Here is a 16,288-nt window from a genome sequence, read left to right as displayed (position 1 = left end):
CATGTCAGGACTCCAGAGGCAAAATTTTGCCCTAGTCTCTCAGATTGTCCTATTTGATAATTCTTTTTTAGTAGCCCCCAAATGTTTATTTTGTTGCTTTGTTACTATTTCCTTATCTCTATACTTTTTAAGAAGACATTTCAGCAAAGATTCTTTTAAAACTTCTAAGAAAGGCCCGTTTATAGAGGAATTAATTTTTGTAATCAGTTGTCATTTCACAAACCTGAAATAACAGTGAAAAAAAAAATCCAAGTTTGAACTGAAAGGCAAAATTATGGTAGAGGAAATTTGTACATCACCTCAATTTCTGTTTCTTTCTTTGTACCAGTAACAGATGGAATATAATTATGCAGTCTCTTGATGTCTGATCTTTGATTACAATTTTCAGACTAAAGTATTGCTATTTGATTTGTTTTTGTACTCATAATTATTTGCATATGCTAAGAAAATCCCTTAGGGTTTTCAGATCTACTAGATCAAGTGACATGTGCTTATAGACCAAAGACTTCTGCTGCTTTTTATCGTCCATTAGACTCCCAGGGCCATCTTTGTTTGAGTTAGAACATAAGGATTGCTGTTTCTCTTCCTGGTTTTCATGTTAGTCTAGCATAATGGGGGGGTGCTTATGTCCCCAGCTCTTGGTCACATTGGAAGCTTCATCTGAGTTGTCCATTCTGAAGTAATTAAACTAAACCTGGGACACTGAATTACTGCCACTCGTAGTTTTGCCCTAAAGAACTAAAATTTCCCGCTTTGTGTTTCTATGTCAATTGATTATCATCCCCAAATTTCTTCTAAGACAGAAAGCACCATGCCTAGACTCTGTCTTTATAATTATCCATCTCTGTATCTTGTCTAATGAAACTTTATCTCTTAAATAATTGATTTCTGGGCTTCCCTGGTGGCGCAGTGGTTGAGAATCCACCTGCCGATGCAGGGGACACGGGTTCGTGCCCCGGTCCGGGAGGATCCCACATGCCGCAGAGCGGCTGGGTCCGTGAGCCATGGCCGCTGAGCCTGCGTGTCCGGAGCCTGTGCTCTGCAACTGGAGAGGCCGCAACAGTGAGAGGCTCCGCGTACCGCAAAAAAAAAAAAAAAATTGATTTCCTTATTAAACTTATTCTAAGCATAAAAATGATAATGCTTTACACCTAAATTGAGGCTGTTTCAATATTTATCTTCATGCGTGAATTTGTTTTCTCTTTCTATCACATCATCAACTTGTAAAGGATTTTAATTTTCATTCTTTTTCTGTTGCTCTTTATCATACTTAGGCGGTGTTTACATTGAGATTAAAATCATATATTTTTCCTTTATATATTAATGTATTTTGACTTCTTCTTTGCCCTTGAATGATCCCTTTTGAATATCTTCTAATGTAATAAGCCAAATAGATGGACCAATAGATGATTTGTACAAAAAGTTAATGTCAGTAATGCCACAGATAATCTTTCATGTTCCTGATTGTCTTGAAAGTAATGCGTGTCTGATACATCTGCTCTTCTTTCTCGTTCTGTAGATGGCCGTCTTAGTCTTTGCTAATTTACAGCATTCATTTTATTTTATCCTGTGTACAGATTACTGTTCTCTGTGACTTGCGCATCCTGTATTCACACACAACTAAAAATTATGCAGAGCAGACAGACCTCAGTAACTAAATGACTTTTTTTTCTATTTTCTACAATTCTAAAGTAGTTCCACCTAGGTAACTGACAAAATCAGGCTGAAGACATTTCTGAACGAAAAATCTCTAAAACCTAAATCAGTTAAAACCCCAAAAATCTCATGAAGAAAGTATCTATTATAAACCATTTTCTGTAGCAAAATTTTGGATTTTTGTTTTTCTTTGAATTAAGGCTTAAATGATTTTCCCTAATTCCTCAGTGATACCTGCATCACTGGTGATCACAGGTAGGCATGTGATTAGTCAGTATCAACATGGAGTAAAGTTCCTTGATGTCATTTACCACGGATATTAGCTACAAAAATGTAACTGCACAGCCTATATTTTCTAAGCTGAGAATGAAATTGTTCTTGACAATTTTTCCTTAACAGTATAATATTGAAAATGAAAAAAATCAGTCATAATAGAATTGCCATTTAGTAATATACATATATTACTATGTATGTATGTTTCAGGGAAACAAGTGTGGTATTTAACATCTATGTTAGAAAACTTTCCCTTGCTGTTTTCTTTAAGACTAATGTGGATGTGTGTATTTTTTCCTCTGTAGGACTTACATGCATCTGACAGCTAAATTTAGCCCTAAGTTTGGAAACATACTATCATTTTTCCTTCTTTGCTCTTTTTCATCTGTTTACCTGTCCCAGGAGTAAGAAGTCAAAGAAACTTTATGGGTCTAAAGAAAAAGGAAGGAATATATCGATATGTACATATCATGTTTTGTAGAAGAAAAAAGAGCTGTTATAATGTAAATCATGAGAAGTGGCCGAGTCAAGAGAAAAAGAGAAAAGTTTTGTGGTTTTCCTTTGAAATTCACATATCACAATATGTAGTATCTAAAGAATTGCTTTTTGTCATTTTTGCATGAAATATGGGCAGCTCATCACAACATATTAATTGATGGTCTACCGTACCTGTTTCTAATCCACTATTTTTACTTAAGTTAGTTGGGTTGCTGTTTATATTACTTCATTTTTATGCAACAGATGAGATGAAAAATTTTTTAAAGCATTGTCAGAATATAATTTTAGGATTATACCATTTTTTGGGTGCTTAAATATGCTGTAAATTGAATCATGCGTTAAAGTCAAGTAGCATGTTTTCACAGAAAAGAAAGAACTAATGTAAAAGCATTCTAAAAAAGAGTTTTGCTTGCTACACCTTTTCTCTAGCATGTAGTTGATATTAAGTTTTGTTGTGACAACACAGTGAATGTTTTTTTGTTTATTGTTCATGTAACTCCATTTAGAACAGTGGAGTCTAAAAATAAGATATTTTAAAATGTCTTTGAAATAATGTATATTTAATATTTTCTCTCTTTTCCTTATGCCCCTACAGAAATTCATGATGAAGGTAAGACATTGGATCATCTGCTGTATATGTAATACTTTGTATGTTTTGAGTTTGGTTACTCATATTTAATTTTTGGATTCATGGCACTTTTCTTCACATTTTAAAGTTTTTTTTTTTTTTTTTTTTTTTTTTTTTTAATAAGTGCAGAGATTACATTTTGGAGGATGAAAAAAAGTTCTGGAGATGGATGGTGACAACAGTTGCTCCAGAATATAAATGTACTTAATGCCACTGAACTATACACTTAAAAACAGTTAAGATGGTAAATGTTTATGTTCTGTATCTTTTACCACAATTTTTAAAAACAAAATAAAAAATTTTTTTTTTTCTTGCGTTATGCGGGCCTCTCACTGTTGTGGCCTCTCCCATTTGCGGAGCACAGGCTCCGGACGCGCAGGCCCAGCGGCCACGGCTCACGGGCCCAGCCGCTCCGCGGCACGTGGGATCCTCCCGAAACGGGGCACGAACCCGCGTGCCCTGCATCGGCAGGCGGACTCTCAAGCACTGCGCCACCAGGGAAGCCCACACATTTTAAAGTTTTTAAAAATTAAATCAAAACTTTTAAACTTTTAAATTTCAGTAAATACATCCCATGTTTACATTTATTGACATTTGACATCTTTGGGTCATATTGTGACATACTAAGTCTTACTTAGCCAATGTTAGGAATTTCTCCCATTGAAACATATTTTTTTTCTGTCGTTCTCCATCTAGAATTTTCACTGTGGGAATTATATTGGCTGTTTTGTGTTTATGCACTGTTGCATGAATACAATAGGAAATCCGTACACTGGAAAATTAGAAGAGGCACCAGGAAGCTCCTAGTGAACTGCTTACTCCAGGAGATGTGAAAATAATTTGACTTCTTTTTATTCCTCAGTCAAATTAGAAAAAAAAAGGTTTTAAGAGAGACAAACTAAAAGAGAAGAGAAGAATCCATGGTAACGTCATTGAAGGACACATGTAGGGAAAGGAGAGGAACAGCAGAAGGTCATTATTTGAGACAAAAAGTAGAAATGTTTCATTTGTATATACCTGCTACATTTCTCATGTAACATTCATGAAATTTAATTTTTATCCTAAAAGCTGAGGAAAATTGTGTAGAGAAATTGATTGTGTTCAGGTAATGAAGGGTTAATATATTTAAAAATTTCAAAAGGTATAAACTCTGAAAAGTGTAAAATCAAAATTCTGGATGTAGATTTAAAAGGTTGCTTAGAAGAAAAGGAAGCAAAGGATTCATTTTCTGTGGAGTTACATTCATATTTGACAAAACTCTGAACCAGGAGCGTTGTATTGATACATGGACCTATTCGTTAACATTAAGAATTTGACAGTTTGGATAGGGTGACAGAGCAGAACACTTACTTGAAGTCCCTATCAACAAGGACCCAAAACATTTTCCAAAATTTCAAATAATTCCAGCCATTATTTTTCAGTGGAAACTATCATTATTACCTTGGGAAGCGAGGACATGAACTGCTCAATGAGGCAGATCACGAAACAAGGGATTTGGTTGGGAAAATGTTATCAACCGCAGAAAACAAGAATATGTTCTCTCTTTGGAAATATTAATAAATAATGACGGGGACTTCCCTGGTGGTCCAGTGGTTAAGACTCTGCAGGGGGCACAGGGGGCACACGTTCGATCCCTGGTAGGGGAACTAAGATACTGCATGCCACGTGGTGAGGCTAAATAAATAAATAATGAAATTGGGTTTGATTTTTTAAAAAATTAGCAGTTTTGCCTGCTAAATCTGCATTTACTGTACTCATTTTATCATCTCACTCCTATTCACATCCTTTGTCTATGCCATTTCTATGGCTCCTTGGAGAACAGTAAATGGCTTAGTTCCTGAAGCATGTACCTCAAGCTCTTTCATGAGCGCAGATTCATATAAAAATCAAGGCAAATAGAAAAATGATGTCCACTTGGTTTAAACCAGGTAGTGTACCTGAAGTAATTTAATTAAGCTCTGACTTCTTTTAACCGCAAGGCCAGAAACCCAATGACTTATTTTCATACCTGCATTGGATCATCTGGAAAGGTTAGAATTTGACTAAGCGAGGGCCTATGCATTAAACTATAGTAACTTAAACCAATTACAAGGAAAAGGATGCTAAATTTTATGCAGCTTTTTCACTTTTCAGTCGTGACTTGCTTGGTTTTCAGACCTAGACACACATCGTTAGAACCTCCTAGAACCAGCCAGATGCTTCCTTGTTGCAGGTGCTCATTTCTGCTGGTGGCACTGAGCAGTGATCAGTTAGTTCTGTCCTAGGCCTGTTCTGTTCCCTCTGGAGACCTTTGGTTAAGACACCCTCCCTCACAAGTTAGCCGTCTAATGTGCCAAGTGGCTGTCTCGACAGTGGTCAGCTGGTTTGTCAAACATATTTATTTTGCACTGAAGCCAGATTTCTCATTAATTATTATAATCATCCTTTGAACCTGTTATATGATTCACTACTGAAGATGGCAGGGCTGTTTGCATGGCTCTTGCTGCTGGGGACCCCAGGTGGACCAGATGCCAGGCCAGCAATTCTGTGCTCCTCCTCTGTCTAGTGCTGTTCACATTTGCGTTGGAAAGTCACGTTCAGATGATGTGAAGGCTTAACGCACAGAGATATTTTTTTTGTTTTTCTTCCTGAAACAACTCATTACCCAAGTATCACTCTTTGTATTTGAAGGTAAACTTAAAAGCTTCCCTGCTTAAGTATCTGAGCACTATGAAAGAAGTTCTCCAAGGCTAATTCCTTTTTGTTGTTGTCTATCGTTTTAAACGTTGGTTGTGTAGCTTAGTATTACCTAAGCAGTAAACTCTTTTTAAGATTTCATTGTTTTTCTTCTGAAATGGCGTGTTATAATGATCAAGGAATATAGAAAAGTTCTCCTGTAGAGTCTGATTTATTTTTTATTTTTTATTTATTTATTTTTTTGTGGTACGTGGGCCTCTCACTGTTGTGGCCTCTCCCGTTGCGGAGCACAGGCTCCGGATGCGCAGGCTCAGCGGCCGTGGCTCACGGGCCCAGCCGCTCCGCGGCACGTGGGATCTTCCCGGACCGGGGCACGAACCCATGTCCTCTGCATCGGCAGGCGGACTCTCAACCACTGAGCCACCAGGGAAGCCCTGATTTATTCGAGAGGATTTAAAAAAATCCTCTCGAATAATAAGGGCCTGGAATTATGAGAAATGTCCTACATTGATTAGCATAGCATTTTTGTACAGAAAAAATGATTAGTAAAACAGAAAACCTTATAACATTTAGATGTTATACAGTTAATAAATTAAATGGTTTTAAATAGCAATGACACTAAAGATACATTAATAAGCAAATATGTGGTACAAACATATTTTATTAAACACAGAGGAGGAAAAACACCCCAAACAACAGAAACACATAGCCAGTAATGTTTATGCATGTTTAAACCTCTCGAGTTGATCTCAGTCATTACTGTTCTGGTTTTATGTACTATGCTTTTCTGCTGCTGTATTTTAAGCTTGTAACAGTGGTACCTCAAAGGTAGCTACAATGATCCAATTTTCCCCTCCCCACAGAGGAGGATAACAGGTTAATAAATGATACCTTATGACTGCATATTATTCTAAATAAATGTAAATGTAGAATTATTTCCATCAGAGCTTCTGCTTACAATATGGGTACCCTGATTGCACATTTTGGGCCAAGATGCTGGAAAGCTCAAGGCATAGGAATACCTAATAATACCAAATTGGTATTAAAATAATCTGTGGAAAAATTGAAGTGTGGTTTGTTTAGAATACGTACAGCTTTGTTGCTTAGATTTTGTTTGAACGTACTCTGAACGTTTTTTATCCACTTACAGTTTACCAGTTCAACTTTTTTACACTATCGTTTAATATTAGCCCTGTCAGTCATCTCAGGGGTCCTGGGACCAAACCTACGCACAGAACTGAAAAAAGTTTTTTAACTGATTATTTTCAGAAAGTCCAATTTTACCCTTTGTTAAATGATTCTTGGCTCTCTGATACCAGAAATATTTAGAGGGAGGAGTTTGGAAATGGTAGTTGTTACTTTGGGTTGGTGGTGTTTTTCCCTGAAAGAACAACAGCCCCTTAGCGTAAACCCCCTTCACCTATGGGAGGCTACAGGAGTCTAGCAGAAGCCAACTTCAGGATCTGCAGAGGGGCCATAGAGGGCTGTTCACAGCTCACCAACCATACCACAGGCCCAGCCAGTCACAGGGGAGAGCTGGGGTGTGAGGGACAGACTGTTGCATTTCCAGAAACAGGTAGGGCCCAAGTCACACTCGGAAATGTATGTCAAGGACATGTCAGTTCCAGGTAATACTTTTACTAAAAAGACCTGATAATCCGACATGTAGTTGGAGGTGGTAAGAAATGCAGAGAGAAATAGTTCTTAAACTTCTGTTTTCTTTGCTGTTAGTGTGCAAGTCTTTGGTAGGGAAACGCATGGGTTCAGTTTATAATTGTTGAATGAATGAATAATTAGAGAAAACTCTCATTTTGAAGGCAGAGGAAAACAAGCTGTGAGCTTCTTATGCCTAATACCCTTGACATCAGATAGTGTACCTCTCAGATACAGTATTTGAAGATACCCGATAAATATCTTTTGAATGAATAGAAAAAAGTGTTTCTTTTGTATAATGTTTACTGGAGAATCAGTAGGACTAAAGTATAGGTGACATGAATGTGAACACAAGGTTTGTTACATAAAATTTAACTTTCTACTTTTTCTCTTAACTGGTGCAATGGAAAGCACTGCTTACTTTACCTGTGTTTTAGAGTCCAAGGAACAGTGAACATGTTAACTTCAGAAAACACCAAGGTATTTTTCCAAAGTGCGATTTTGAGGGGTGGGCTAGCCTTGAACTTGTTGGCCCATTAGCTTGATTGGTTCTATCTAGTTTGTCCTGGCTGGATTCCCAATGGTTATGATGGTTATAGCACTGTGAGCTTGCAAGGTTCTGGTTTGGGTGGCCGGAGGAGAAATGGACCCCTTGTTCCAGAGTACTGAATTACTACTGCTTGTGATGTTATTACCCAGCAGTGATGAACTTTTTCTCATTGAAATTGCCCTGGGGGATTACCCAGTCCACTTTGAGGCATCGTGCTGTAGAGTCTTGAAGGAATAACCCTGGAGGTGGCTAAGCTAGTGTAACCGGTACTGTAACAGGTGCAACCATCCTCTTAAAGTACTGGTAGTTCCCTACATCAGAGGAAGTCCATAAATATTTGTTCACTTAAAGCAAGGGCCAGGCCAAATTTAACAAGAAAATTGATATGATTGATTGACCAAATCAGAAAGCACAAATAAAGAACCAGGGCACGTCTTTGGATGCATCCCACAAACACAATTCTTTTTTTTTTTTTTGCGGAACGCAGGCTTCTCACTGTTGTGGCCTCTCCTGTTGCGGAGCACAGGCTCCGCACGTGCAGGCTCAGCGGCCATGGCTCACGGGCCCAGCCGCTCCGTGGCATGTGGGATCTTCCAGGACCGGGGCACGAACCCGTGTCCCCTGCATCGGCAGGCGGACTCTCAACCACTGCGCCACCAGGGAAGCCCTCACAATTCTTTTGATAAATGTTTGTTGAATAAGTTATCCAGCCTGCCCAAGAGTGGAAATTATACATTTTATTTGTCCTGAATCAGAGCCAGTCACGATAGTATTATTTAAAATGACAAGTTAGAGGAAAAGGACTGCAGACCATGTGACAGAAATTATATTCACTTGTGTTAACAGTGCTCTCTTAATTAACAAAGTTAATTTAGTGTGGATTATTTGCATACTTTTACAGGAATTGTATTAAAACTAAATTTGTGACATAAATTAGCATTTGAGTAGTGAGGAAATCTGTAGTGTTAAATCCATAATAGACAACTGTATAAAATCTCCATGTATAAAATCTTTGAAAGAAAATTCAGATACTAAAATATCTCCTCTTAACCAATTTGAACATTTATGTATATATGTGCATATGAACACATGAAATGCACAGGCAAAGCTTTACAGGAAAACCAGCACTGGTTAAATCTAAAGCTTTTTCTTCACTTACAAACATCTTGTTTTGGTTGGTATGACTGTCTAGTGTCATTAAAGTTCAGCCGGACCTTGTAGCTTTGGAACTTACAGCTGGGAGGGAAAGGTAAGCTCCTACCAAACTAGTCCAAATCGGACAAGGTGAATAAGTTGTTCTTGGCCACAGTAAATCAAATATATTATAGAAAATAAAAGTACTCTCGAAACAGGGCCTCATTCTTAGGAGGAGTATCATTTTGCAGAGTAGATTTTTCCCTTTTTCACTCTGGAGGTGAAAAAGTAACTTTCCTTTTTTGTAAAGCAGTTTTTTCTCATGATTTTAGTACCTTTTAATACCTATTTTTAAATGGATTGGGAGTCTTTTAAGCATAACATGTAAATAAAGTTATTTTAAGAAGTTATATGGAACACTAGGAAGGGGATATATTTTTAGTAAAAAAGGTATAATAATAATGAATATTAAAGTACTTTCTCCTGTACTTCTTAGAGTATGTATAAGTCAATAACATCACAGTCATCCTTAAAGACCTCTTTTTCCTACAGAAAAAAAGGGCAGCCTCCTTGGTGTAATGTTCTGTACCTCCCATGATGTTACCCTGATCTAGTTTTATGGCCCCTGTTTAGTTTCTCTGCGACCCAGACCTGCAATCCCATGGTCCCTTCCTCTTTCTTAATACCCTGGAGTTGTTTCCTATGACACCTTTACTCACCTGGATCGGGGAACCCATCTGGCTTCTCAAATTTAGCTCAGGTTGTAGCTTCATAGAAGAGGGAGCCCTTAACCTGAGTTTAAAACAGTCGACGAGGTGGAAAAGACTACAGAGGGAAGGAGTATTGTGTTCTAAGACAGAGCAGTAAGAAAGCTCAGGGCAGGGAAAGTGTGTCTGTCTGGAGCACAAGGGATTTGGGGGCGAGGCTAGAAAGGGCTGAGACTAAAGTCCTCTGTGTGTGTACTACTCACTGTTGTCCCCAAAACAACAGCACCTGGGTCATCTGGAAAATTTTTGAAATGAAACATCTCTGTATTTACTCCAGACCTACTGGATCAGAATCTTGGGGGTAGGCCCAGGGTTCTGTGTTTTAACAAGCTCTCCAGGTGATTTGTAAGCATGCTAGAATTTGAGAAGCATTCCGCTATCTCATATAAAGGAATTTGGACTCTTTTTCTATAAACAGTTGGAAGATATGAAAGGTTTTTAAGCCTGAAGATGATTTGATGAATTTTGTGTTTTAAGAAGACTCATTCACTGAAGAAGTATTTATTTAGTCCTTACTATGTGCCAGGCATTTTGCAAGGAATCTGGTATACCACGGTGCCCAAAGTACCGTAGCCCCTGCTCGACACGCACCACAGTGTAATGGGAAATACAGACAACAAATAACTGGGAATCAAAAATTACAAATTATGGTGTTTACCGAACTCGAGTTCATTCTTTAAGAACTAGATCAACTGCTAGCCCCCTCCCCCCACAGGAGAAGGTTTTCTTGGTAGCTTTGTCCCAATTTAAGCATTCTTTCCACAGCACTTTGCTCATCTGCAATAGCTCTTATTTTATTTTTTCCCATTAAACTTTTCCATGAGAACAAGAGAGCATTTTATGGACTTAGTTAAATTTACTCTTTTTTCTTTTTTTCCTCGTCGACCCTTTCTCTGCTCTATGCAGACCGCTCAAGGTGGTGGCCACCGAACGCTCCTCTATGGACATGCCATATTGCTGCGCCATTCCTACAGCAGCATGGTGAGTACACGTGTAGACTGCATCTCCCCTGTGGTCATGCTGATTGATCCATTTGTGCATATGTGGTCAGGAAATATTTGGTAATCCCATTTCATTGATGGCTTTAACAAGCTTGGTTGTATGTATTTTTTAATATCTTTATATCCTGCTTAGTTTTCTCATTTATAAGATGACAGTTAGCTTAGAGGACCTTTAAGGTCCTTCAGTTCTATCATTATGTGACTTCTATTTTTCGTATCTTACTTTTGAAAGACTAGGTTTAGGAGGAGAGAGGTGTTAAGAGTCAAGTAAGAAATAGTTCTCATTTCTGATTGTATTTCAAACGGTTTATTTATTAGAGAATTAAAGCATCCTTACTGAAAAATAGTATAAAAAACTGCCTGCGAGTCCCACCTTCAACTCTCCACTAACTTCCTTTCCTTCTTAACTGGTTGTTCTCTTTGTTTTTCCATATCAGCTCCTCTTACACCCAGTTATCCATTTATCCACTGGGTTCCTCTCAGGCACAATTTACTCATTCTCATTTATATATGCATGTGTGTGCGTTTGTGTATAAAATATGTATAAAATAAAATATATAAATATTCCATTCTTTTAAAAGCTTTATTCAGTTATAAAAATACTACATATTCATTCTGTAAGATTTGGAAATTACAGAAGGAAAAAATCTTCATGATCACACCAATGAGAGAAAACTGTTGGGGACTTTTTAAAAATTTTCAATCTTTGTGTCATTAAATTTTTTTTTAATATAATTGAGATCTTGTTATATAACCAAATTTATATCCAGATTTTTTTACATATTATCACAGTATAAGTATTATCCATATTATTTAAATTTTTCATCAAGTTTATCTTAGTGACTATACAATAGTCTAATACCTGGAAGTATAAAATAATCATTTCTTTTAAGAAGGAGATAATTCCCAAAATGTGTAAACTGTTCCTGAGCAAAAGCTTAAGCATAGCCTCAATATCAATACCAAAATAAACAGAAAAAAAATCATCAGTCTTCATCATCATGAATATTGATGTGAAAAATCTGTTTAATGGAATTGAAAATTATAGGAAGAGAAATAGAGGAAAAGTATAGATGTGATTTTAATAATGACTTAATATCATTTATGTTAATGTGCTATATCACATTAGTAGGTCAAATGAGAAAAACTGATCATCTTAACAGGTGCTGAAACAGGTTTTTAATAAAAATACCAATTCCTAATAAAAACTAAGCATTGATGATTATTTTCTCAATGATAAAATATTTATGTCAAATCAATGACCTGATAATTAATTGTCAAACACTGAATCCATTCTTGGCAAAACTAAAAGAAAAAAAACTCCCAAGAATATGCTAGCTATCTAACATTCTTCTGGAAGTCTTGGCTGACTTAGTAAGATATGAAATGAAATAAAGGAGAACACTTTAAGTGGCTGGATAGAAGACAAATATATAAAAACAACCTTTTTGCATATAGCACTCACACATTAGAACGTCATGGAAGGAATTCCACTTTCAAAAGCAGTCAAAACACACAAAATAATAAATATGAGAGTCAGTTTTCAGAAAAATAACCCTGATACATAGTAGATGGGTAAGAGCCTGAACTTGGTTAGTAGATGTGGGTGCAGGCTCACTTTCCTGTATGCTGTACAGCCTTGGATACCTTGCCAAACTTCTTTAAGCCTGTAATTGCATCCGAGAATTTTATCCATTCAGTCGATAAATATTATTTAGCACCTCCTGTGTGCTAGATATAGTAGTAAATAAGACCAAGTCTTTACCCTTAACAGAATTTAATTAACATTTAGTGAAATAATTATAGTGTGTGCCTCACAGTTGCTGTGAACGTTAGAAGAGGAGAGAATGCACACTAACAGTTGCAGTGCCTGGTACTGTAATATTATTGAGAACTATTGCAGAAGACTTTAATAGAGATCACTGAGTTTTTACCTGGGAAATCAGTATTATAACCCTGTTACTTTTTCTCAAATAAAGGCAGGTATTTAATATGCTTAGATCTAAGGTCTGTAACCCTCAGGGGCCACCATGGGCTGCCTGTCTTGAGGTCAGACTCATACTCCTGACTAGCTAGGAAAATGTCTGGGGACCCTTGAAGTCTTGTTTCTATAACTTGGGAGGTCAGTGGTTTGCAGTCAAGAGACAGAGGCTCCAGGTCAGTTGATTTTTACATCCTCATGGCACCGAATTCCATGTAACGTGCCAGCACATCTGTCCCCAATCCGTGCATCACCTGCCTCCTTATGCTCACAGACATCCCCTGAGCTGGGTGAACCCTATTCCACCATAGGGGTTTTCTAGGCTTCTCATTACTTGTTCCATGATTCTGGGACGTCTGTGCTTGCTCAGTCCCCAGCATTGTCCCTGAGTCCTGTTTGCAGGACTCCTGTTCTTTCCGGCACTGCACTTGGTTGGTGTAGATGGCAGTGTATCTTGAGCTCATACCACATTCATCTTTGTGTTCTCATTCTTGCAACACTTACTGAGGATTTTGAGGTTGGGGTGGGGATAGAGGAGTTGCCCTGAAAAATTGTCCTAAACTTTATGTCCAAGAATATATAGTTCGGAAAACTTAACAGGGAGAGAAAGAAATCAGGAGATGGAGGTGTTGGGAGAGTTCCATTCCTCCTAGGGAAACACACATTGGTATACACGTGACAAACCCTCACTGTAGTGAAGCGACAGGCTACACACACACACCGTTTGAAATTCAATTCTGTATAAATTTCAGAGAGTTAAAATTTTAAAAATGAGAACAAAACTAGAAGATAAAAGTGAATAGTGTTCAAATTCCTGCTTGGGAGAAAGATTTCCAACTGACAGATCAGGTTGTCCTTTTGCTTATGATTGTGAATATCAGATGAAGTGAGAGATGTACAGACATATCCCCAATTACTTGTCTTCTTTTACCGACAGGACATATTTCTGCAGTCTTTCTGTGAGGGGGGAAGAAAACCACATTTCCTCTACAGCATTGTTCCTCAGTTAGGCTGTGTAAGTGCTCAGAATTAGACTTGGAATGGACAACAAATGTTTAGTGACATCTACTGATTCTGTGTCTTTTAGTATCTGTGCTGCCTGTCCACCTCTCGGTCTTCCACTGATAAACTGGCCTTTGATGTTGGCTTGCAAGAGGACACAACAGGTGAGCACCTTGGTCCGTGATGAAGCTGCACGCAGATCATGGCAGGGATTGGATTGGGAGACGTATTGAGACACGATGGAAGATAAACTGGTTGAATATTCTGGAAGATAAACTGGTTGAATATTCTTAGGGACGGATTCAGGAAAAAAACAAATGACTAACTAGGAAAGGTTTTAATAGAAGGAGGAAATGTACATTGTTTCTACTGGTGGGTCATTCCCACATAATTAGCTTGATGTGCAAACTAGACTTCAAACCTTATTCTTTTGTTGGAGTTGGGTAGGAAAACAGTACTGATGCTCTGCTGATTGTTAACCATATTACTGTGCTCTGATGCATATCTTTTCTGCCTTTCAGCTTGCATCTTAAAATATTTTTAAGTGTACACATGTAACATTGTCAATGTCAACATTCAAACAGAAAAGTAGCAAATGAAAGCCTCCTTCATTTCCCTGTCCACAGGTCATCATATGCTCCATATCTATGTATTTACATATTTTTGAAACAAAAAACATATATTAACACATTTATACTTTTGGAGACTCCAGATAGGAAAGTATAGGCTTTATTTGTGTTTTTATTCTCAATGCTTTGAGAACTTTACACTTTATACACCTCTGTACAATTTGATGGCTTTATCTTTTACAATGAGCATGCCCGATTTTGGAATTAAAAATAAATAAGAGACCAACTAGAAAAAAGAATGGAAGGAAATAGACCGACTCATTAAGTTTTTGCTTTTATGGGTGGGATCAAGTTCACACATGCCCTCCTTTTTAAAATACTTTCCCATACTCTAAAAGTTTCACTGATAACAAATGGATAAACATAAAGTTCTGTTTACCAACCTAATTAACTTTTTAATGGACCAACACATCACCGCCTACAAGAAATTCCAAGAATCCCAGACACCAAAAAGATAAATGTGTTCTTCTCATGTTTATTTCATTTTCTATAGGCTCCATCATTCCTCTGTATTTTGGCTAGTAGTTTTAATTTTCTCATTGTAATTAATTTACTTCAGCACATAGTTACATGAAAAAAAAATCTTCAGTCCTCTCTCTCAAAAGAAGTAAAAGACATGCATGATCTATAACTTGTTTTCATACATTGAGATGATTATATAATAGTGAAACCCACCAAACAAGGCAGTCTTTCACCCTACACCCATATGCTGCTCTCTTTTCCCCATAGGTCTCTACTTCTTCTGAATTACTGAACTATTTACTAGATTTATCACTTGTTGTGTGCCTGCCTTGATCAGAATGAAACTCCCAAGGCAGATAATTTTTTCTTCCTTATTTGTTGAGGTATCCCCAGCTCCTAAAGCAATGATTGACAAATAGTGTGTGCTTTATCAATATTTGAGTGAATGAATGAAAAACTCCCTACAACTCTTAAAAATGTGAGTTGAGTGGATGAAGATAAGGAATTCTGCAACATGACGTTCAAGTAAGAATATGGTTTGTGTAAGAAAAGCAGCTCAGGGCATAGATTACATATTGCCTGTTAAGTATGCTTAAGAAGTGTTATTTGCTGACTCATTTACTCATTTATGCAAAATGAATTGTTATTGAATGCCTACAAATTGCTAGTAGGAGCTGGGGAAACCCCAGTAAACAAAACACACAAATGCTCTGCTATCATGGAGTTTACATTTTGGCATTGGGCAATTAGTAAAGAAGCAAAAAAAAAAAAGTTTTATGGAGAAATAATAAAGCTGGGCACAGAGAATGATAATTATTACATAACAGATATCACTAAAACTATTCCCATTCTGCGGTAGAACTCAAAGGTTTCAAAAGGAACTGAACAGATTGAAAAATTGTGTGCTTATGTTTATATCCTAGGTGATGAGAGTATGAAGTATATGGTTATATGGTTTATGAGGCTTATGCTTGACTTGTTCTATAAGAAATTATTTGATTTTATGTATGCCCAGATATTTTTGTAACGTATCCCAGAAAATCCTGTAGGATTCTCTACTATTTTACTCCTAGATTAATAGAAACTACCACATTTTAAAATAACAAAATATTGTAAAATAAGGCACAGGATGTACCTATTTTGCATCAGCATCCCCCCAAAAGTAGAGGTTTTTAAAATTGTTATAATGCAACTGTCGAGTCACAAAAACCCAAATCCTTTTGAAAATCAAGTGGCAAAAAAACTAGATGTTAATAGGAGAGAGCAACAACATGTGATTGTGTAAGGAGCGAAGTTGTATAAGAGTGGCTGGTGAAATTGGCCTTGTCTTAGCATAAATCAACATCCTTTTAAAGCAATTCTTAGTGGGGGAAAGAGA

At 37.2% G+C, this 16,288-nt stretch overlaps 1 protein-coding gene across 1 annotated transcript in view; it reads left to right on the top strand.

The window, feature by feature from the left end:
• The window catches only part of RYR2 (ryanodine receptor 2), a 523,123-nt gene that overhangs the window by 86,584 nt on the left and 420,251 nt on the right, over positions 1 to 16,288 (top strand). Inside the window, exons 5-7 of the mRNA XM_007452954.1 lie at positions 3,023 to 3,037; positions 10,742 to 10,816; positions 13,905 to 13,983. Of these exons, the coding sequence (XP_007453016.1) occupies positions 3,023 to 3,037; positions 10,742 to 10,816; positions 13,905 to 13,983 (169 nt within the window). The remainder of the gene's footprint in view (positions 1 to 3,022; positions 3,038 to 10,741; positions 10,817 to 13,904; positions 13,984 to 16,288) is intronic.

Source organism: Lipotes vexillifer, unplaced genomic scaffold, assembly GCF_000442215.2.
Source record: "Lipotes vexillifer unplaced genomic scaffold, Lipotes_vexillifer_v1.1 scaffold1088, whole genome shotgun sequence".
Classification (NCBI taxonomy): Eukaryota; Metazoa; Chordata; class Mammalia; order Artiodactyla; family Lipotidae; genus Lipotes; species Lipotes vexillifer.
This window is presented reverse-complemented; position numbering and strand designations above follow the sequence as displayed.